The sequence below is a fragment of the Gossypium raimondii genome, chromosome 6 (genome assembly GCF_025698545.1).
Source record: "Gossypium raimondii isolate GPD5lz chromosome 6, ASM2569854v1, whole genome shotgun sequence".
Taxonomy (NCBI): domain Eukaryota; kingdom Viridiplantae; phylum Streptophyta; class Magnoliopsida; order Malvales; family Malvaceae; genus Gossypium; species Gossypium raimondii.
This window is the reverse complement of record NC_068570.1, coordinates 8,807,306-8,830,230: the sequence shown is the minus strand read 5'-3', so window position 1 is coordinate 8,830,230 and position 22,925 is coordinate 8,807,306. Positions and strand designations below refer to the sequence as shown.

Here is a 22,925-nt window from a genome sequence, read left to right as displayed (position 1 = left end):
TTGGGGGAAAGTGGGAAGGAGTAAAAGTTTTGAGGGAAAAGTAAAAAGGTTTGGGAGTTTGGGGTAAAAATGTAAAATATTATAGTTTAATATTCGAATTATTCGAGTTATTCGAATTCGAAAACTCAACTCGATTCGAACTCAAAATTCGAAAAAAAAATTCGAGTTGATTCGAATAACTCGAATAACTCAATTCATTTAACTCGAAATTCGATTTTTTTTTCAATTTTTTCCAGTCGAATCGAGTTTTTTCTCACCCCTACGTACAACAAATGTTTTTAAGCTTTTAACACTCACCAATTTAGACTTCTCATTTTTGTACCTAAAATTTAAGTATCTCTTCGCTAAGTCCTCTCATTGAAAATTTAGAACTCTAACCAAGTCACTTACTTGGTATACAAGTCCCTAAACAAATTAAAGTGTTTTCTCTCCATATAAATCGTATACAAGTCCTCACCGTATATAAGTAAATGAGACTTGCTAACATACTAAAACTGTTACAATAAATTATCCATTCAAATTAGCAAGATAAAATACACAACATAATATCTTGTAAACAACATAAGATAAAGCCTGAATCAATTGGATATCCTTCCTTTTATAGCTTGATTTGATCCGATTCATAAGTTAAGGGATAATAATTGCTCCGATCCAATCCAAACAAATTTTCAAGATCTCTTGCTAAGTGAAGCATGGATATCCAGGATTGGCTCACATATATATCCCAAGTATCAAAAGAAATTACAATCTTAAGATATTTATTGCCAAAATTTGCCAACAAAAACATGACAGATTTTTGTGTAGCCAATGCTACTCCCAATTGGCATTGGTCTAAGCACTCGTAATGTCTCCACAAATTTTATATATATATCCTAAAAGGTACCAATATAATTGAAACATTGATACGCATCTCAAATTTAAAAAAATTAATATTTTTAAACATTATATAATTTTAAAAAATCATCTTTAATAAATCTGGACATATAGTTGTCTAGATTCATTATATCTAGATTCATTTTGGATTTAACTTTAAATGATTTTTATTAATTTTTATTTTTTTGAATGTTTTGAATTTTATTTAATATTTTAAAATTTTATAATTTTAAAAATTTAAGTTTGAAATGAACTTGGGCAATACCGTTTGTTCCAATAAAAATATTTAAATAAGTTTTTTAAATTTTTTTATTTTTTTTAAAAAAATATAAAATTTTATTTTAGCAACTATCGTTGACGTAGAGCACCACGTCAACGTTGTAATGATCAAAGATTGAAAACGTTGGTCAAATGATTTAATTAATATAATTTAAGAGTTTGAGAGCTTAATTGAGTGTGTTTTTGCGAAGGGGCTCGAATGATTTTTTCGATAAAGTTCAGGGGTTTATATACCCCTTTAGTCTAAAACTATTAATTAGGTTCAATAGTTAAATAAATATTAATTTTAAATGTAATCATAGAAAATTTAAAATGGTTATAATGAAAATTTTAAAAGTTAATTTAAAATATTAAAATTTTGCACCAACTAATATGTATTAGAATTGACAAAAACGGACCAAAACACACCAAAATTTTACTTGAAACAAAACATAAAATACTTAATACTAATTTAGAACCGAAACCATACGTCGATTTATACGGTCGACACAACTACCATGGTTAGTGGAACATTAGCTTGAGCTCAATACTCATAAATCTTGATGCTAGGGTTAATTTGTATTAGGTTTGTTAGAAATCTGAAAAAGAAAGAAAAAACTCTTACCTTGACACCAAATATAATATTTAATTTCTCAATAAAAATTCTAAAAAAGAAAGTGTGAGTTTTCTCTAAATTAAGCTAAAAACAATATTTAAGTACAAAATAGTGATTTAATTATGAACTTAATTCTTTTATTTTATGGAAAATGAAAATTTAAATTTTTATTTTAAATTGTCAAAATTTATTTCTCATACTTTTGAAAAGTAAGAAATTCGACCAGATTATTAATAGCTGACTTAAAACTAACAATTTAATTATTTATATGAAAATTTTAGTATTTAAAAGAAAACAATAAGTATACTATTACTTAAGTACCTAAATGGGTTGATGTTACTAATTAATCGACTATCAACTTAGTTAGAAAAATTATGAAAATATCATTCCGTAATTAAAATAAATTATATTATTTAAATATATTTTATTCTTTTATTTTAAAAATTTAATAAAAATTGTATGTGATTTAATTTGAACCATAATATGTATTATTATTAAAACATTAACTTACCACTTAACTAAAGATTTATTTTAATATAATATTTATATTTTAATTGTATTATACATATTTTATTATCTCTATCAATTTTATATGTTAATAATATTGTTAAATGAAATAATATCACAAATTAACTCGATACTAATTCAAGATTAATGATAACATGATAAATAATTACAATACATTTAATATTGTTAATGGGATATATTTAAATATTTAAATATTATTTTACTTAAAATTTAATTTATCTTTTATTTTAATGTCGTACATATTTTATTTTTATTATTAATTAGCTTTAAATGGTATGTGTTATTATATCTTATTTTTGAACTAGTGTAATTTAAGTATTAATCAAGTAGAGAAAAATCATGACGGGAAAGACAAATATAATATAAAAGAAAAAGCCGTGAGTCACCGAGCCGTAACTTTATGTGGGAACCGCAGTATTGTTGTTTCGATAGTGTTGAAGGTCGGTCAGAACAACAAAGCAAACAACTCCTCCGAGCTGTCCATTCTCTCTCTTCTCTCTTGGCTTGCTTCAATCCCATTTCTCTTGTATCTTCTCATTTTCCTTTGAATTTTAATCCTTAATTAGCAGTTTTTTTAATCCAGAAACATCTTTCAAGCTCATATCGCACACTCTGAGAGCCGGATCTCGTTTCTCCGATGCCAATTTAGGGTATAATTGATCGGAAAAGAAACAAGGAACTGGCCAGAGTGGCAGATTTGGTGAATACGGTTAGAAGCTGGGGGCTAATCAGTCACTGCCTCACCGTACCCACCCCGCTTCACGTGTGGGACTCTGGTACTTCCTCCGCCCTAACAATGCTTCTCCTCTCCACACTCTCCATTACCTAGACTCCGTGTCAACTCGGCCCTTGCCTACAACCCGATCCGATCCCCGGCCCACTTCTTCCATGGACCAACACCATCACTCAGCAAACCCTCCTCCCCAGGAAGAGCCTGAGTACCTTGCCCGTTACATCGTCATCAAGCACTCTTGGCGCGGCCGTTATAAGCGAATCCTTTGTATTTCTAATGTCGCGATTATCACGCTTGATCCCTCAACTTTGTCAGTAACGAACTCATACGATGTCTCTACTGATTTTGAAGCTGCCACGCCGATTATCGGCAGGGATGAGATTTCTACTGAGTTTAATTTGAGCGTCAGGACTGATGGAAAAGGGAAATATAAGGCTATAAAGTTTTCTTCGCAGTATCGGGCTAGTATTTTAACTGAATTGCACAGGATCAGGTGGAACCGGTTGGGTGCTGTGGCGGAGTTCCCAGTGTTGCATCTACGGAGACGCCGTGCCGAGTGGTCTCCTTTTGTAAGTTTTTGCTAGATTTAAGTTTTGCTCTTGCAGTTATTGATGTTAAAATTTCGATGAAATTAGTTACTAATTTGACTTAAATTGGCTCTTGTCTTTAGATGATACTTTAACAGCTTTATTAGTCTAAAGTGACTTAAATTGCTGCGAACTTTGATTTTGGAATTGTGAAACTGTCGCTTGTGCGATAAGGGGAGAATGATGCAAAGATAAATAGAAGCTGATCATAGAATTAAATTTTGTTAGGATTTTATTTGATTAATTAAATAGTATTTTTGGTTATATAGGTTTAGGGTTTAGCTTAGATTTGCTTATTTTGTTTTGATTTCTGGTAGCTTTGGAGTATTCGGAATCAGTGGGACTTGAGTTATTGATGTTTTGAATGTTCACATTGTTGATAATGGGAGATATTAAGACTCAAGATTTGACTATTGAGATTTTGGTCATAGAGATTAATTATCTTGTAATTAGCCAGAAAGTATCTTGTTTGAGGATCAATTGTATTTCTAAACGGAAGAGGTAGTTCTATAACTATCTATGGTATCTATTTACTACTGGTTACTTCAGTTTTTCGTTTTAAAATTTCATATTCAAGCTTTTAACTACTGATTGTCTGTATAGAAATTGAAGGTCACGTGTTGTGGGGTTGAACTTATAGACTTAACATCTGGAGATCCTCGCTGGTGCTTAGATTTTAGAGATATGTCTTCCCCAGCCATTGTTCTGTTGGCAGATGCTTATGGGAAGAAAAACGTTGATCATGGTAGTTTTGTTCTTTGCCCTCTGTATGGGAGGAAATCTAAAGCCTTTCAAGCTGCTCCAGGGACAACTAATTCTGCTATCATTTCAAATCTGGTATACTAACATCTTTAATTTACTTCTATTAATTCTTCTACCTTGGTTGCTTTTGGGAAGTTGAATTTGAAAGAAGTGATTTAGATTTCCAATCAGTACACATTAGGTGAAAGAGCACATAAAAACACTTTCTTGATTATATTCAAGTTCATGGATTTGCTAGGTCTCTCTTTATAGTGAATTTGGAATACCCTAATAATTCCAGAAATTTGAAATTCATCTAATATACTATTCCAAATACGTACGTGTATTTAGATTTAACTAGTTCTTCCCCCCTCTTTTTTAGACCTATAGTTTTAACTAGTTATTACTATTAGATAAGGGTAATTCTTTGGTACAAAGACAGTGGGATTAACTCCACAAGCGGAGTTGAGATTTTTCCACATGTCTTATTTATTTTTTAATTTTTAAATACAATTTAAGGACACATGTCAAAATCTCAACTATGCTTGTGGAGTCAAAATTTCCACCGCAAGTGTACCAAATAATTATCCATTAGATAATAGTTAACCGCTATCTTGTTCTACTTATAAAAGAAACCAAATCCAGATCCATTCTCCAAAATTCATATTTCCAAATGTAGCACTCATGTTTGCATTTCTCTTGAAATCTTCCAATTTAAATAAGTTGCTCCATATTGAATAGTTAAATATCCCTCTCAGTCATATCATTCTCTTTACATTTTACATCGATAATTAATTATTATTATTCTCTTTACATTTTCCATTGATAATTATTAAATATATTATGCAGACTAAAACTGCAAAATCAATGGTTGGAGTGGCACTTTCTGTAGACAATTCACAATCTCTCACTGTAACAGAGTATATAAACCAAAGAGGTACCTTACTAAAAAGAACATTATTCTGTTTCTTCCTCATCACCTCTTTTTTGCCTACTCTTTCTTGGATATAATTGTTTTAGTGTTTATTAATTAATATGGAAAAATATGTAATTCACAGCCAAAGAGGCCGTTGGAGCAGAAGAAACCCCTTGTGGAGGTTGGTCTGTGACAAGATTGCGTTCTGCTGCTCACGGAACTTTAAATATCCCTGGATTGAATTTCACTGTTGGCCCAAAAGGAGGACTTGGAGATCATGGTGATGCTGTATCTCGTCAACTTATCCTCACAAAAGCCTCCCTTGTTGAAAGACGGCCAGATAACTATGAAGTAAGCTAACGCGCTTCATCCATTGATAAAAAAATAGAATTAGTATATTACACTCATTGTGTAGATGCTGTATATTACCTGCATAACTTGCCTTACGAGTCTATTTGGGTTACACTTATTTGATTTCAACTATTTCTCTGGTTGGTTGTAGTTATAATTAGGAATTGCTTGATGTAGGACTAGCTGAATGCTAGACATGACCGTCTTTGCTAATATGTTAAGCGAAGACAGAGTGTGGTTGACCCCTGAATCATTGAACAATCATTCAGGTTCTTGAGAATGTTGCTGGTGAAGTAAGGCTTTTAAGAACTTCAAAATTGAGAAAGGCAATTCTCCATTTATGGTTCTAAAGGCATTACCAGATACTTCTTTGGATAATATAGGGTGCAGCAAAAATTAATTGCTATGTTGCATGACTGATAAAAGTGCCAAACTGATAGTTCAACATTTAGAGGGAAGTGTTACGTGTCACACAATGTATATGGCTAATGTTATGTGCTTTATCTTTTTTAAGAATTGTTTGAAGTAGGATTAATCACATGCTGAGAATATTCCTTAGATGTTTGCAGGCAGTTATTGTTCGTCCTTTATCTGCAGTGAGTTCACTTGTTCGATTTTCAGAGGAGCCCCAGATGTTTGCAATTGAATTCAATGATGGATGCTCTATCCATGTGAGAATAAAATCTCTATATTTGAAAGCTTAATATGTTAGAGCTTGCATCTTACCCGTATTTTATGGCTCACAGGTCTATGCAAGCACCTCGCGAGATAGCTTACTTGCAGCAATTTGTGATGTGTTGCAAACAGAAGTAGGTATACCTGTTCTGTATAGCATACGAACAGGGTTCTTTTCTCTAATCATCATGCTTTCTATTTTTGGTTCTATAATTCCTAGATAAATGGTTAATGTGGTTTGCTTGACCATATGCTTGTCCAGGGTCAGTGCCCAGTACCTATATTGCCAAGGCTGACAATGCCTGGTCATCGCATTAATCCACCTTGCGGGAGAGTTGCTTTGCAATTTGGAAAACAACGCACTTTTGCTGATGTGGAAAGTGCATCCATGCATTTGAAACACTTAGCTGCTGCTGCCAAAGATGCTGTTGCTGAAGGCGGTTCTATTCCTGGTTCAAGAGCTAAGCTATGGCGCAGAATTAGGGAGTTCAATGCATGCATTCCATATAGTGGGGTGCCTCCTAATATTGAAGTTCCTGAGGTGACTCTGATGGCCTTGATAACAATGCTTCCAGCAACACCAAATCTTCCTCCGGAGTCCCCTCCCTTGCCGCCTCCTTCTCCTAAAGCAGCTGCAACAGTGATGGGTTTTGTTTCATGTTTACGTAGATTGTTAGCTTCCAAAAATGCTGCTTCTCATGTTGTGTCTTTTCCTGCTGCTGTTGGAAGAATAATGGGCTTACTCAGGAATGGATCTGAGGGTGTAGCTGCTGAAGCAGCAAGGCTTGTTGCGGCACTCATTGGAGGTGGTCCTGGGGATACAAATGTGCTAACAGATTCTAAAGGAGAGCAACATGCCACAATTATGCATACTAAGTCCATACTGTTCTCTCAGCATGGTTATGTTATTATCCTTGTCAACAGATTAAAACCCATGTCTGTATCCCCATTATTGTCCATGGCTGTTGTTGAAGTTCTGGAGGCTATGATATGTGATCCACATGGTGAAACTACCCAATACACAGTTTTTGTTGAGCTGTTGCGCCAAGTAGCTGGTTTGAAGCGCCGTCTATTTGCCTTGTTTGCCCATCCTGCAGAGAGTGTTAGGGAAACGGTTGCAGTGCTAATGCGTACAATTGCGGAAGAAGATGCAATTGCAGCAGAGTCAATGCGTGATGCTGCTCTACGTGATGGTGCTCTGTTGAGGCATTTATTACATGCATTTTTCCTTCCTGCAGGTGAGCGCCGTGAGGTTAGTCGCCAACTTGTTGCCCTATGGGCAGATTCCTACCAACCAGCTCTAGACTTGTTGTCTAGAGTTTTGCCACCTGGACTTGTTGCATATTTGCACACACGATCTGATGGAGCAGCTGAAGAATCTATCCAGGAAGGATCATTGACCAGTAAAAGACACAAGCGTTTACTACAGCAAAGGAGAGGTCGTACAGGGCAGACGATTACATCGCAAGAGCAGTCCTTACCTTCTGTTAATAATTTTGAGGCAGGTGATGCAGTTAGGCAGATGAATTCTGGTTTTCATAGGGTGGCAGATAACTATCACAAATCAATTGCAGACCCTAACTCCAGTCAAGTTTTAAACCAATCTTCTGCTGCTCACACTGTCGAAAGTTCGACAACTGATGCATATTCCACTGGAATTTCTCAAAATGGGCATTCAGTTATATCAGCTTCCGCTGATGCTCCATCAACAAATGTGCATGGAGTATCAGAAACAAATCCTTCAAATTCAGTTGATTCTGGTGGCAATGCTGTTGGGTCACATAACACTGGTCTTCCAGCACCTGCTCAGGTTGTTGTGGAGAACACGCCTGTTGGTTCTGGTCGCCTACTTTGCAATTGGCCTGAATTTTGGCGTGCTTTTAGCCTTGACCATAACCGTGCGGATTTGATCTGGAATGAGCGTACTAGGCAAGAGTTGCGGGAAGCTCTGCAAGCTGAGGTTCATAAATTGGATGTTGAGAAGGAGCGCACTGAAGATATTGTTCCAGGAGATGCTACGGTAGAGAGTATGAGTGGCCAGGATAGTGTTCCTAGGATCTCTTGGAACTACTCTGAATTCTTTGTTAGTTATCCTAGTTTGTCCAAGGAAGTTTGTGTTGGTCAATACTATCTGCGTTTGTTGCTTGAGAGTGGCAGTAGTGGTAGGGCACAGGATTTTCCACTTCGTGATCCCGTTGCCTTCTTCAGAGCACTCTATCACCGGTTCCTATGTGATGCTGACATAGGCCTTACAGTAGATGGTGCTGTTCCAGATGAAATGGGTTCTTCTGATGATTGGTGTGATATGGGAAGATTAGATGGCTTTGGAGGAGGTGGAGGCTCTTCAGTTAGGGAGCTTTGTGCAAGGGCAATGGCAATTGTTTATGAACAACATTGCAATACAATTGGCCCTTTTGAAGGGACTGCACATATTACTGTTCTCTTGGACAGAACAGATGACAGAGCTTTGAGACACCGTCTACTACTACTTTTGAAGGTAACTTCCCTAATGAATTTTAGGTGCATTACATATTTCAAGCCTTAAGAGAATCTTTGTAAGATTTGTGATGGAGCAAGTGATGGAGAAGGCTTGATCTTAATTCCAAAATAGATTTTGATTTCTAGTCTTGATCATTTTGAAAGTAATAGCAACTGTGTATTTCTGTATGTGCAGGTTTTAATGAAGGTTTTAGCAAATGTGGAATCTTGTGTTTTGGTGGGAGGGTGTGTGCTAGCTGTTGATTTGCTAACTGTGGTTCATGAAGCTTCTGAGAGGACTGCTATCCCTTTACAATCAAATTTGATTGCTGCTACTGCTTTTATGGAGCCACTCAAGGAGTGGATGTATATTGACAAAGATGGTGTGCAAGTTGGACCTTTAGAGAAGGATGCTGTCAGAAGATTGTGGTCAAAAAAAGCTATTGATTGGACAACGAGGTGCTGGGCTTCAGGTATGCTGGACTGGAAGAGATTACGAGATATTCGTGAGCTTCGTTGGGCACTATCTGTTCGGGTTCCTGTCCTTACACCCACTCAGGTATTGTCTTTCAGATTATCTTGTCTGCATTCTTGCACAAGTACATTTGCATCATGGAAGTTGTTTGCAGTGTCTACTTAAATAGTGATAACTTTGGTCTATTAACTGGTTGCAATCTACTTATTATTCAACTTCTGCTTGTCAAATGCTTGAAAATCTACACCTTTTTCTTCTAATGATTGTGATCATCTGTTGAGTTTCTTTATTCCTTTTTATATTTCTTTTCTTTATGGCACTTTCAATTATGCTTGGATTTCTTCACTCTATTATATAGAATTTGGCTTTGGAGATGTTGTATGTACTAGACTCACTTAAAAAGCACTTTTAAGTGGGCATTGATGATGTGTTGCTTGTATTTTAGTTTCTTATGTGATGGTTCTTTGAGCCAATTTAATGTTTGGGGAAATTGAAATGGTATGATTGTACATGTTTATGATGCAGCTGCTGTATTAAGCACTAAATGGCTGATGTACATGTGTTGCTTTGACTGTTACTGTAGTAGTAGACTATCTTCGTAATGTTCGTATAACCTTGAATCATTTTCTTGATACCTTCTAATTGGTAATCCTGTTTGCAGGTAGGGGAGGCTGCATTGTCTGTTTTACATAGCATGGTTTCTGCACATTCAGACTTGGATGATGCTGGTGAGATAGTTACCCCAACTCCTAGGGTAAAACGGATTTTGTCAAGTCCACGTTGCCTTCCACATATTGCACAGGTATTGTTTTAGTTGATATTTAATCATGTTTCCAGATGTTGCAAATAAAAGGTTGCACTCTACTTCTTAGTTTTCAGGAAAGAATGATAGGATGTGTTCCCCTTATAAGAAGTATAATTTTTTGTCTTAAGTGTTCCACTCATACAGTTGCATGTATTTCTTTTTCCTTAAAAGGCTATGCTTTCTGGTGAGCCAAGTATTGTAGAAGCTGCTGCTGCATTGCTGAAGGCTATTGTTACCAGAAATCCCAAGGCCATGGTGCGTCTGTACAGCACAGGTGCATTTTTTTTTGCCCTGGCCTACCCTGGATCCAACCTCCTTTCGATTGCACAACTCTTCTCAGCAACTCATGTACATCAAGCTTTCCATGGTGGCGAAGAAGCTGCAGTTTCCTCTTCATTACCCCTTGCTAAACGTAGCGTATTGGGTGGGCTTCTCCCTGCATCTTTGCTGTATGTATTGGAGCGTAGTGGCCCACTTGCATTTGCTGCAGCAATGGTTTCTGAGTCTGATACTCCAGAGATCATTTGGACACATAAAATGCGAGCTGAAAATCTGATTCGTCAGGTGAATCATATTTTTAATTGTGCAATAGTATATTATCTCGATGTCTTTACTCTGCACTTCCACATGCAGAAATGATATATTGGCAGTATAGAAGTAGGATTTTCTGTAGGGACCCATCTGAAACATAAGAATAGTCCTATAGATTATAGTGTAATATAAAGTAGCTTGGAATAGTCAATGGTTTATGATATTGAAGAATTTACGCTCCCAAGTATATCATTTATTGACACATAAGCAATTGGTTTCCTGAAGTAAAATAGATAAACTAGTTTCTGTATAAAGTTAGAAACTGGAGCATGTAAATGACTAGGCGAGACAATGGAAATACTTATTTCTCTTTTCCCCAAATTCTTTCTGCCAGTCTATATGTGTGTGTGTGTGTGACAGATTCTTTTGTTCTCCTTTGCTTTTTCCACAAACAATTGTTCCACCTTCTTTCCCTTTTTCCCCCTCTCCTGAATGCAGAAACCAAATTATGTTTAGAAAATAGATGAGTGGAAACTGCTTGCTTAACCAAACTATGGCTAGAAGATATAATATCTTTCAAGGTCAATTATAAAGGATAAAGGTTACTGTTCTACTTACTACAATTATATGATACATTGTTTATTCCTTTCCAAAGGTTTTGCAGCATCTTGGTGATTTCCCCCAGAAATTGTCACAACACTGTCATTCTTTGTATGAGTATGCTCCTATGCCACCGGTGACTTATCCAGAGCTCCGAGATGAAATGTGGTGTCACCGTTATTACCTTCGAAATCTGTGCGACGAAATTCGGTTTCCAAATTGGCCGATTGTTGAGCATGTGGAGTTTCTACAGTCCTTGCTAGTAATGTGGCGAGAAGAGTTGACACGGAAACCAATGGATCTTTCTGAGGAGGAAGCTTGCAAAATATTAGAGATTTCCTTGGAAGATGTATCCAGTGATGATGCTGATCAGAAGTGTTCTCCCAATGAGACTGGAGATATATCTATCATATCCAAGCAAATTGAGAACATTGATGAAGAAAAGCTTAAACGACAATATAGGAAACTTGCTATGAAATATCATCCTGACAAAAATCCTGAAGGGAGGGAGAAATTTCTTGCTGTACAAAAGGCTTATGAACGACTTCAGGTAGATGCTTGCTCCTAAGAGAAATGCATACTGACGTTCTTGGAATTAAATTAATCATTCCTCTTTATGTAGGCTACGATGCAAGGTTTGCAAGGTCCTCAGCCTTGGAGGCTGTTGCTTCTGTTGAAAGGACAATGCATCTTGTATAGAAGATATGGAGATGTGTTGGAACCATTTAAATATGCAGGTTATCCCATGTTGCTCAATGCAGTAACTGTTGACAAGGAAGATAACAATTTTCTCTCCTCAGATAGAGCACCTCTTCTTGTTGCAGCGTCAGAGCTTGTTTGGCTTACGTAAATTCCTCTCCTACCAACATATACTCTTGTAAATCTTGTTTTACTAGTTAAATTGGGCTTGGAGATTTCATCTCTTTTTCTTTTCTTTTCCCCGTTTTACTGTTAGGTGTGCATCTTCCTCATTGAATGGTGAAGAACTTGTTAGAGATGGTGGGATGCAACTTCTTGCTACACTTCTCTCTCGTTGCATGTGTGTTGTTCAACCAACTACTCCTGCAAATGAACCTTCTGCTATCATTGTTACAAATGTGATGCGAACCTTTTCTGTTCTGAGTCAGTTTGAGACTGCCAGACTTGAGATCCTTGAGCTTTCTGGACTTGTTGATGACATAGTGCACTGCACTGAACTTGAGGTTGTGCCTGCAGCTGTTGATAGTGCCCTCCAGACTATTGCTCATGTTTCTGTGTCCCCTGATTTGCAAGAGGCCTTGATAAAGGCTGGAGTGTTATGGTAAAGTAGCTTATCTTTCAGTATTTGATCTATGTACCATGATTCAAATGCATGTTTGCACCACTGTCGATTAGTTTATCTATGGCCATATTTTCGTCTAGGTCCTCTGGGAAATACGTGATCTCTTCTTAGTCTTTTACAAAGTTACACTAATCAAAGTATTTACTTTGCATCTTCTATTTAGCCTTCCATTGCTAAATAAATATTAAGTTTATACAGAGCCGCCTTCTGGGACTATTTCTTTTCTACTTTTTTTTTTTTGGAGCCAGTTACTCTTTATAAATTCCCAGGGATCATCCTCTTCACTGTAGAATATAATAGATACTAAATTGTCTGCTATTTGTTTCTTGTGGCTGCACACTTCATGTTCAAGTCTTTTTGGTGGCATTACTTTCTCTATATTCTATTATTATAAATTTATTACAAATTTTTTGTTTGTACTATGCATGTAAAACCTCTCTATTGGATGTGCATGAAAATGGCACTGTAGACAAGAGACTAAGTGAGATAATTGTTCGTGCCATTATCAGTTTTGCTTTCTTGCTGCTGAAGATGTTATTCTTTATGTTTCTACTAGTTTGCTAACAGGTTTTAGATGTAATATCTTGATAAGATATTTGGCAATCTTATGAGTTAAATCCATAATCCTCTATTACTTAACTTGTTTCGTTTGGATAATATGGTTTGGCTAGGTACCTTTTGCCATTGTTACTTCAGTATGACTCAACTGCAGAGGAATCTGATACAGCAGAGTCCCATGGTGTTGGTGCTAGTGTTCAAATTGCGAAAAATATGCATGCTGTACGAGCAGCCCAGGCATTATCTAGGCTTAGTGGGTTATGCTGTGATGAAAATGGAACACCTTATAATGAATCTGTAGTCAATGTACTCAGAGCTTTGCTAACTCCAAAACTTGCCAGTATGTTGAGAGATCAAGTACCGAAAGACCTACTGTCGAAGTTGAATACAAACCTAGAGTCACCAGAGGTGGACAGTGTACTTTTTCTGTTGTTTCATTTCAATTACCTTGGTATTGGTTGAAGTCTAACTTCTTCTTTGTCATAGATAATCTGGAACTCTTCAACTCGAGCAGAATTGCTGAAATTTGTGGACCAGCAAAGATCTAGCCAAGGCCCAGATGGTTCGTATGACCTGAAAGATTCTCATATCTTTGCCTACGAAGCACTGTCAAAGGAACTTTTTGTTGGCAATGTTTATTTGAGGGTTTATAATGATCAACCTGACTTTGAGATCAGTGAACCAGAAGCATTCTGTGTGGCTTTAATTGACTTTATAGCTTCTCTGGTGCACAATCACTCTGTGGATTATGATGTTCAGGAAAAACTTAACATCAGCAACTCAACTCTCGAGTCTGAGCATCAAAGTGACGCAACTGGTGCATCAGTAGAAGAACAGCAAGTTCATGATGATTCTCTGGCTGCATCTGATAATAAAGTGAAAGATAAGGAAGAAAATGTCCTGATTAAAAACCTTCAATCTGGACTTACATCACTGCAGGTAACTTACTTTCTTGTGTCTACCATGTCATATAGAATTTAATACATGAGTTCTGACACTTCTCCTGTTGCAGAACTTGCTGACAACATATCCTAATTTGGCATCCATATTTTCCACTAAAGAGAGGCTATTACCACTTTTTGAATGCTTTTCCGTGCCTGTTGCATCAGAAAGCAACATTCCTCAGCTTTGCCTGAATGTTCTCTCTCTTTTGACTACATATGCACCTTGCTTGGAGGCCATGGTTGCAGATGGATCTAGTCTTCTTCTGCTGTTGCAAATGCTCCACTTTGCCCCAGCTTGCCGTGAAGGGGCACTTCATGTCCTCTATGCTTTGGCAAGCACACCTGAACTTGCTTGGGCAGCAGCCAAGCATGGTGGTGTTGTGTACATTCTCGAACTTCTCTTGCCTTTACAAGGTAATTTTGTATTCATGTATTTTTTTTACCTTTTCTAATAGAAAGACAATCATTTTTATGTTAGAAATGGCTGTGTGCAGAAGAAATTCCCTTGCAGCAAAGAGCGGCAGCAGCCTCTTTATTGGGTAAACTTGTTGCGCAGCCAATGCATGGGCCTAGAGTTGCTATAACATTAGCTAGGTTTCTTCCAGATGGCCTAGTATCAGTCATAAGGGATGGGCCTGGTGAAGCTGTTGTGTCTGCCCTTGAACAGAACACAGAAACACCAGAACTTGTATGGACTCCAGCCATGGCAGCATCACTGTCAGCACAAATTGCTACTATGGTATCAGACCTGTACCGTGAACAGGTGAAGGGCCGTATCGTTGACTGGGATGTACCTGAGCAAGCTTCTGCGCAGCAGGAAATGAGAGATGAGCCCCAGGTATTACTTGATATTATCTTGTCAAAATTTTCTATTGTTATTTGCTGGGGAACTAATGAGTTCATAATCATGCAGGTTGGTGGAATCTATGTCAGGCTATTCCTTAAAGATCCCAAATTTCCTCTTAGAAATCCCAAGAGATTCCTGGAAGGGCTACTAGATCAGTACTTGTCATCTATTGCTGCCACACATTATGAGTCGGAATCTGTTGACCCTGAACTTCCTTTGCTTCTTTCTGCTGCTTTGGTTTCATTATTGCGAGTGCACCCTGCACTTGCAGACCATGTGGGTTATCTCGGATATGTGCCCAAACTTGTTGCTGCCGTGGCTTACGAGGGAAGGCGAGAAGCAATGTCATCTGGGGACATGAAAGATGGCGGTAATATGGCAGACAGAAAGTATGAATCGGATGAGCAGCCTGCACAAACTCCACAAGAACGTGTGCGCCTTAGTTGTTTGCGGGTTCTGCATCAACTTGCTGCCAGCACTATATGTGCTGAAGCTATGGCAGCTACTAGTGTTGGAACAACACAGGTATGTGTTCTAATAACAGCCTTATTTGTTATTTTCTTACTGTTTGTTGCAACTCAACCCTTTTAGTTTTATCATTTAAGCATTCTTGATTGTAATAGGTTCTCATGGTACTTTGTTTTGTCCTTGTTCTTTAATCTTCTTTGAAATTTCCGTTAATAAGGAGATTGGGTTGTTTAGCTTGTCTATATACTTTTGGTCATTTTATTGAATCCGCCCTTGAACTTTTTATTCTCTTATTTACCCAAGAAAATATAATTGCAGGTTGTTCCCCTTTTAATGAAAGCTATAGGATGGCAAGGTGGAAGCATTCTAGCCCTAGAAACATTAAAGCGTGTTGTGGGTGCTGGAAATCGAGCTAGGGATGCACTTGTTGCCCAAGGACTTAAGTAAGCAGTAATTTTTAGGCATTAATTAATGTGAATAAATGGTAAACGAGTATGTGTACATGTATGGGTAATTTCTCTTGTAGTTGAAGAAATTGTTTCCCAGAATTATGGCATTTTACTTAGAAACTTTCGTGGTGAGTTCCATATTTGATTCGTCTACTAATAATTATGCATGCAATACTAACAGATTTGCTCGGGTTCAGAGTTGCATATTGTGTGTGTTATCATTGGATGGTTTTATGTTGTGTTAGCTCTGTTGTATAGTTTCTGATGTTGAAACAAAATCGGTAAATAATGCAGGGTTGGTCTGCTTGAAGTACTTCTGGGACTTCTTGATTGGAGAGCTGGGGGAAGGAACGGACTTTGCTCTCAGATGAAATGGAATGAATCAGAAGCATCCATTGGCAGAGTGCTTGCTATTGAGGTTAGATTGCTATCATTTTTGGCGAACTTTCATCTTTTGTCTGAGTATACCATCATTGTTATCCGACTGTCCTATGTTTTGTGCTTAGTTGTTTTATTTTGGCCATCTTTTGTGATTAATTGTTTAAAGTGTATAATTCTAGGAGGAGTTGATTAATTTTTTATCTACATTGGAATTCTTTCTTTTCTTTTCCTTTTGAAGCTGATTTTTTATTTTCATTTCTTTGAAGTGCTGGAGTTAATAATCTGAAATTACGTATTAAATTTTTTCGATCCAGGTTTTGCATGCATTTGCAGCGGAAGGGGCTCATTGTATTAAAGTGCGCGAAATATTGAATGCATCTGATGTAAGTCCTCACGCATGGTTTCCGTAGAATCTTTTTTTTTTGGGGGGGGGGTGAACCTCTAGAACGGACATTTTATTGACAGTTTGAATGTGTTTCTCGTATTGTTTTCATCTATTCATTCTGTGCATCTCATCTCTAGTGGTTATCATGTGTTCTGTAGGTTTGGAGTGCATATAAAGATCAGAAACATGACCTTTTCCTGCCTTCAAATGCCCAATCTGCGGCTGCCGGAGTTGCTGGTCTGATCGAGAGTTCCTCATCCAGACTGGTTTATGCCATCACAGCTCCGCCACAAACCACACAGTCAAGAATACCTGCATCAACAGTATCAGATTCAAATGGAAGCCAGGATCAGCTTTCTTAAGGCAGGGATTAAAGATAAATTCTTTTGAGAGGCATGAAAGAGTATATTCAGTGAAGAATTACACATTTGTATAGCTCAGTGTACAGTCTTTAATTTTTTTGTTTTTCTTTCTCTTTGATTCACTCCGTCAGCGAAGGTTTGATTGAAGCAGAGGTGGGTAGTTGGAATTTTTCCAGTGAGAAGAAGGATGCTTTATATTCTATATGTTAAAAAGGAGAAGAAAGGATTGAGTTTCCCTTTTGTAAAGAAGAAAAAAAGAATTGAAGATATGATTGTAAATTGAAACTGTTGTCTGTGTTGTCCAATAATATCATCAAATTAGTTGAGGTCATTTTTTGTTGAGTTTATTATAGCAATTTTTGCTTCGTTTGAAGAATAGGAACTGGGGCAATATCGTAATTTTAAGATTTAAAGTATTCCAATAAAATTATTATTATTTTTATCCTAGTTTTGAGTTGTTTTAGATTATTATTTTGTAATTATTTATCTTTACTTCTGTTAATAAATAGAGTGGAGTTATCTCATAAGCTTTTAGTACTTTAATGACATGGTTTTCAATTAGAGATAGTCAAGTGGACTCATGTCAATTTAGACCAATTTCTTTTTTAAGTTTGGATACTCAAGAATGGGAACCAATTTAAAAAAATATAATATACTAAAAATATTAAAATAAAGGGTAAACTATAAAAATAATTATTTTTGTTTGTCTTGTATTACATTTTAGTCGCTTATATTTGAAATGTTACGTTTTAGTCACGTTATCGTTTTCTTACGAAGTAGTCATTCTGCTGTTACCTCCCTAACAACAATCCTACGTGATAGTCTAAATAGGTTTTAAATGCCAACTTGGATGAGAATAGTTTTTTCAGCCAAAATAGAAAAGAAAATTAAAAGAAAAAAGAGACGAACGGTTTTTCTTTTCTAGTTCAATGTGTAATTAATTTAAAATTTTTAATTAATTAAATTTATTTAATTAAAAACCTCTTATCGTTTTAGTTGGACATTCAAGTTGCCATTTAAAACCCATTTGGACTGCCACGTAGGGTTGTCGTTAGGGAGGTAATGGAGCTTAACGGCAGAGTGACCACTTCGTAACAAAACGATAACGCAAGTGACTAAAACATAACATTTTAAAACTAAGATGTAATTTAAGGCAAACAAAAGTGGTTATTTTTTTAATTTACCCTGAAATAAATGTTATCTATCACATTAAAAATACATTAAAAAGTATTTATATTTAAAAAATACATAATAAATGTTTTATAGAATAATATTTGGTACACTGCCAATGCAGTTTTTCAACTCCACAAGTAGGGTCAAGGAGAGTGTCCTACAGGTGTAGTATGATATTAAAAATATAAATATTTAAAAGAAAAAAATATGACAGTATATTGCCTCTATACCAAATACTAACCAATGTTTTATTATATTAAAAAACACAAATAAATATAATAAAATTTTACTTTATTAAAAAATATTTTTTAAGCTTTATATTTTAAGTTAAGTTATTTAGTTGGGTAGGACTTTTTGAGTTTTGGATAATGAGTTTAATTGTTTTGGGTTAGTGATTCAATATAAATATATATAATTATTATTTAACATATATAATTAATATAATTAATTTTTATAATATAATATATTAAGGTCGAGCTCGGGGCAATAAATCTTGTTCAAGGTTGGGCCTATATAGAAATAGGTCATAAATTTTAATCAAGCCCATTTTTTGGGCATTGTATTTTTGTTCAAACCCTCTTATTTTTCTGGAGAATCTTCAGTCCTAGGCTAGTGGCCCGACCCATGAGCAGCTTTATTTTCGATATATACTTTTCTTTTACCTTTTCTCTCAAACGATCCTATTTTTGGATCTTCATATATTTCCAACTATTTATCTCTTGTTTTTCCAGATGAAGCAATGCTCTTATTCCTCAAAGCCAACAAATTGATTTTTTTTTATTACCAACCAACCATCGGCTTTTATCTATTAGTTCAAAGTGGTGAGGTTCGTGCCCAATCGGTTGAGGGACTTTGCCTAATGGATGTCAAATCACGTCTTAAATTAAGTTTTATGCTACCATAACTAACAATAAGAGTATGTCATTTGAAGTCCTCAGTTGGAAAATCTACTTTTATTTTTATCGTAATCGTCAGTCGAAGATCAATCTTGCAGGACATAATAATGTAATTTTAGGATTTCTTGTCATCATCTATCCAAGATTGTTGCTCTATCGACCATCATTCTTACGGGAGCATAATAACGTAATCTTAAAATTTAAAATATTCAAGTACAATTGTTATAATTTCATATCCTAATTTTGATCTATTTTATCGTATTTTTATTTTAATTGTCTATCTTTAACTTATAAATAAAATTTTCTTGTAATTAGCCAGAAGTTATAAAATGTTATTAATTATGCTCTGGCACTGGCACGGGACTGCTGAAAAAACAGAAAGCACCCGCATTTTGTAACTTGTACATTTGTTTCACATAAAATGAGTAGTGAAAAATATTTTCTGCACTTTTCTCAATGTTTTTGAAATCGGATGGAATTGGTTGGTTAAATCAGTTCTGACAGTCCGATCATCCTCATAGAACCAAAAATCAAACAAACAAGTTAAACCGAGTTAAAAATAGGTTAGACTGAGTGAAAAAACTTATATGATATAATATTGATTATATTCCTTTCACTAAAATCAGTTTGGTTCTTCTTCTTCAAGCATTAGACAATGTGACTCCTAAACCTTCGGTTGCATGATAAGAGAGATTTGAATAAAATAACACAAGATCAATAGAAAAGAAGTACTGAATATGTGAGAAGAAAAAGAAAGTGTTTTTGAGTTTATAGTACTTAGTAAACAAGAGGAGAAGAGGAAGAAACAAATAAAAAGGGCAAATGAAGGGTGAAATAGATGAGAACAAGAAGAGAAATGGAGAATAAAAAAAATTAGAGAGTTGCACTAATGAAATTAATTTATTAACATCAATTCCAACAAAAAGCCTTCATCCATATAATTAAGAGTCAAAAGAGATGGGTTGTCTATTAAAACAAGAGTTGTTCAGCATTTATTATCAATGTTTTTACTAGAATAAATAGAAAGTAGAAACAAATGAGAAATCGGGAAGCAGTGATCTGATCGGTTTGATCACGGGTTCGGTTTTAAAGACATTAAATTTTCTTTCTATTTGTTTCATGAGAATTAATTTATCAACAAAAAATGACTTACACGTCAACAAAAAATAAGTCTATTTTCTTGTAAATTAACTTATCATTTTAAAAAAGTATATGTCATTTTTTAAAAGATAACTCTTTTACGAGTAATTTTATTTTTATATAAAAATAACTTCAATCAACCTTAATAATATTATTAAAACTTTTAATATTTAAAATATTAAAATATTAATATCAAATATTATAATGTTCAACATTATTAAACATACATATTTAATTATTTATATTTAATAATAAAATTTAAAATAATAATTTTATATTTTAAATAATATTCTTAATATATTATTAAAATTATTTATATTAATATTCTAATAATAAATATATATTACAATTTGTAAATATTTAATAATAAATGTTGTATAGTAAAATATGAATATTTTAATTATATAAATATGAGTATTTGTTTAAATCATGCTTAGTTTCATTTATCCTAATGTGTCACTATTCACTCTCATATACGTAATATATAAGTTTTAATTAGACATTATTTGTTATTAAGTTTATATACAACATTAATTATTATAAAATATTATCTTGTTATAAAATAAATTTTGATGTCAAAAGGAAATACTTCTATAGGTTTTTTTTTTGGTAACAAATATATTAATGTTTGGTTTGTTTCATTAAAAACAACTTTTAAAAATAACAAATTTATTAAACAACGGAAAATATTTTACATAAAATCATTTAAAAAAGTAACAGTTTTTCTAAAAAGAAGTAATTCATTTTGAAAATTTGTTATTAAAAAGAATAACAGTATACTATGGTACCTTGTGAAAATGATGTAAACAACATTTAATGTGAACCATATATTTTCATTTATATAAAATTCAAATGAAATTTTAAAATGGTTAAATTAAAGTTTTTGAGATAATAGTATTTTAGAGTCAAATATTATTATAAAAATATTTTTATGTTAATTGTTAGTTTGTAAATATAATGGGTTTTAGTTAGTTTTCAATTGAAATGGTGTTTAATTAGTTAGTGACACTAATCCTAAGTAATAATATAGATTAAAGGCATAAAGGTATCATAAGCTCTCCAAGTATTTAAAAACTCTTCTCAACCTTTTAAATCCTCTTTAACCTATAAAATTGACCATTTAATCCTTTTCACCGTTCAATTTAATGATTGACAATCAAATTCTAATGGCCTTGCTAGCGTGATCGTTAATGGTTGGAGTTATTCGTGATTGTTGACATGACACCCTATATGCATCAATTTACCGGCATGTCATTATTGTCTTAAGCCATATCAATTACAAGTTAATAAAACTATTTTAAAAAGTCAAACAACCATAAAAAAATATTAATTAAAAATATATTTTTATTTATTTATTTATCTCATTAACACTATAGTTCTTTAATATATATTTTTTACTTTGATATTGTAGTCGTTTAATATTATATTAGGTATTTATAAAAGTTATTTCCTAGAATATGTTTTTAAGGGGTGCTTTGATATTTATGGGTATCGAATTCCTTTAATGTCCTTATGTCGTCCAGTTTATTTTTTAGAATACGCTTTTTTTTTTATCTCATCATAACCCGTAACGTTACATTCCAAAATAAGATTATTTGGATTTTAACATTCCGGTCATCTCATAATTTCACATTATGGTCATTTTATAATATAAGGTGTAACCTCATTCAGACCTCTTTCTTAGGTAATATGAGATTTCAAGACAAAATTACCACAAACTAAGTTTGCAAATTCAATGCCTGAATTGTTTGTCAAATTTTATGCAAACTCTGGGGAGATGCCTAAAATGGAGGATGGCATGTCTTCCAATTATTCAAATTTTATTTTATATTTCTGTTAATATATTTTTTTGGAAATTTAAATTAGATATATGCACAAACCTATTAGAAGGTGTGGTTTTTTCCTCCTCTTATTAGTACAAAATAATTCCAATTTCAAGAACAGTTCAATTATGGTACACTTGTTGGCTTTGGATTGCTTTCAGTAACAGTTGAAAGGGCTCCATCAAGAATAGTATCGCTACAGTATTTAATTTCACCGCCACCGCAGTTTTTACACTAACCGCACGTAAACGTACCGCTCATCCAAACTCACCCTAAATTTTGCACATCATTGGGTCATAATCTTACCAAATAAACACTTTCCGAGTTGTCATTGCATTTTGGTTGAATGCAAACAAAACATATTAATATTTATCAAACCACGTAGCAATTTTGATATTCATATAGCTAACTGGGTGTAAGCATAATATTAATATATTTTATGTTTGTCTAAATTCGGTCCGACTCGAAATCTAGACTTAAAGTTTTGCTCAAACCCGTCTATATTTACAAAAGACTAACCCAAACTTATTTTAGGCCGCCCATATTATTTTTAATTTTTTTAAAAAATATTTATATTGTATTATTTTAATATTTAATAATTTTATACGCTTTTTATTTATTAAATTTTTTTATATAGTCATCTTAACATTATTTTAATATTTATATTAGAGTTGTATTATATATTTAGTATAGGTTTATTTTTTTAATCTGTTCTAAATTATATAATATATAAAAACAGCATAATTCAAGTCAGGCCGGGCTTAGGCCTTGAATGTTTAAGCTCGAACTCAACCCATATTCAAATAAGCCTAATTTTTTTTGCCCAAGTCCATTTTTTAGACCTAATATTTTTACCCAAACCCTCTCAAATTTCAGTCGGGCCTTAGGCTTGAGCGGGTAGCCCGGCCCATGAACAAGTCTATATCTATATATATCTCAATATAATATAATATATATAATTTGCTTTTAGATAATTTTACATTCTTCAATTAAATGAACCAAACAAATAAT

The 22,925-nt window shown here is 34.2% G+C and overlaps 1 protein-coding gene across 2 annotated transcripts; it reads left to right on the top strand.

Annotated features, from left to right (window-relative positions):
• Positions 1 to 2,682: 2,682 nt before the first annotated feature.
• Positions 2,683 to 17,213, top strand: LOC105772644 (dnaJ homolog subfamily C GRV2). Of its 2 annotated transcripts, XM_012594040.2 has the most exons (22): positions 2,683 to 3,577; positions 4,199 to 4,432; positions 5,186 to 5,273; positions 5,395 to 5,603; positions 6,173 to 6,274; positions 6,350 to 6,412; positions 6,541 to 8,775; positions 8,953 to 9,315; positions 9,893 to 10,033; positions 10,208 to 10,600; positions 11,223 to 11,717; positions 11,790 to 12,013; positions 12,123 to 12,467; positions 13,160 to 13,454; positions 13,533 to 13,985; positions 14,059 to 14,404; positions 14,485 to 14,828; positions 14,904 to 15,362; positions 15,624 to 15,748; positions 16,049 to 16,172; positions 16,450 to 16,518; positions 16,679 to 17,213. In XM_012594040.2, the coding sequence occupies exons 1-22, from the start codon at positions 3,164 to 3,166 to the stop codon at positions 16,880 to 16,882; spliced, it is 7,725 nt and encodes a 2,574-aa protein (XP_012449494.1). In that variant the 5' UTR covers positions 2,683 to 3,163; the 3' UTR covers positions 16,883 to 17,213. The 2 variants fall into 2 exon arrangements, with proteins under 2 accessions (XP_012449494.1, XP_012449495.1); XM_012594041.2 differs by lacking the exons at positions 2,683 to 3,577; positions 4,199 to 4,432 and having other exon boundaries at positions 6,163 to 6,274.
• The last annotated feature ends 5,712 nt before the right edge of the window (positions 17,214 to 22,925 follow it).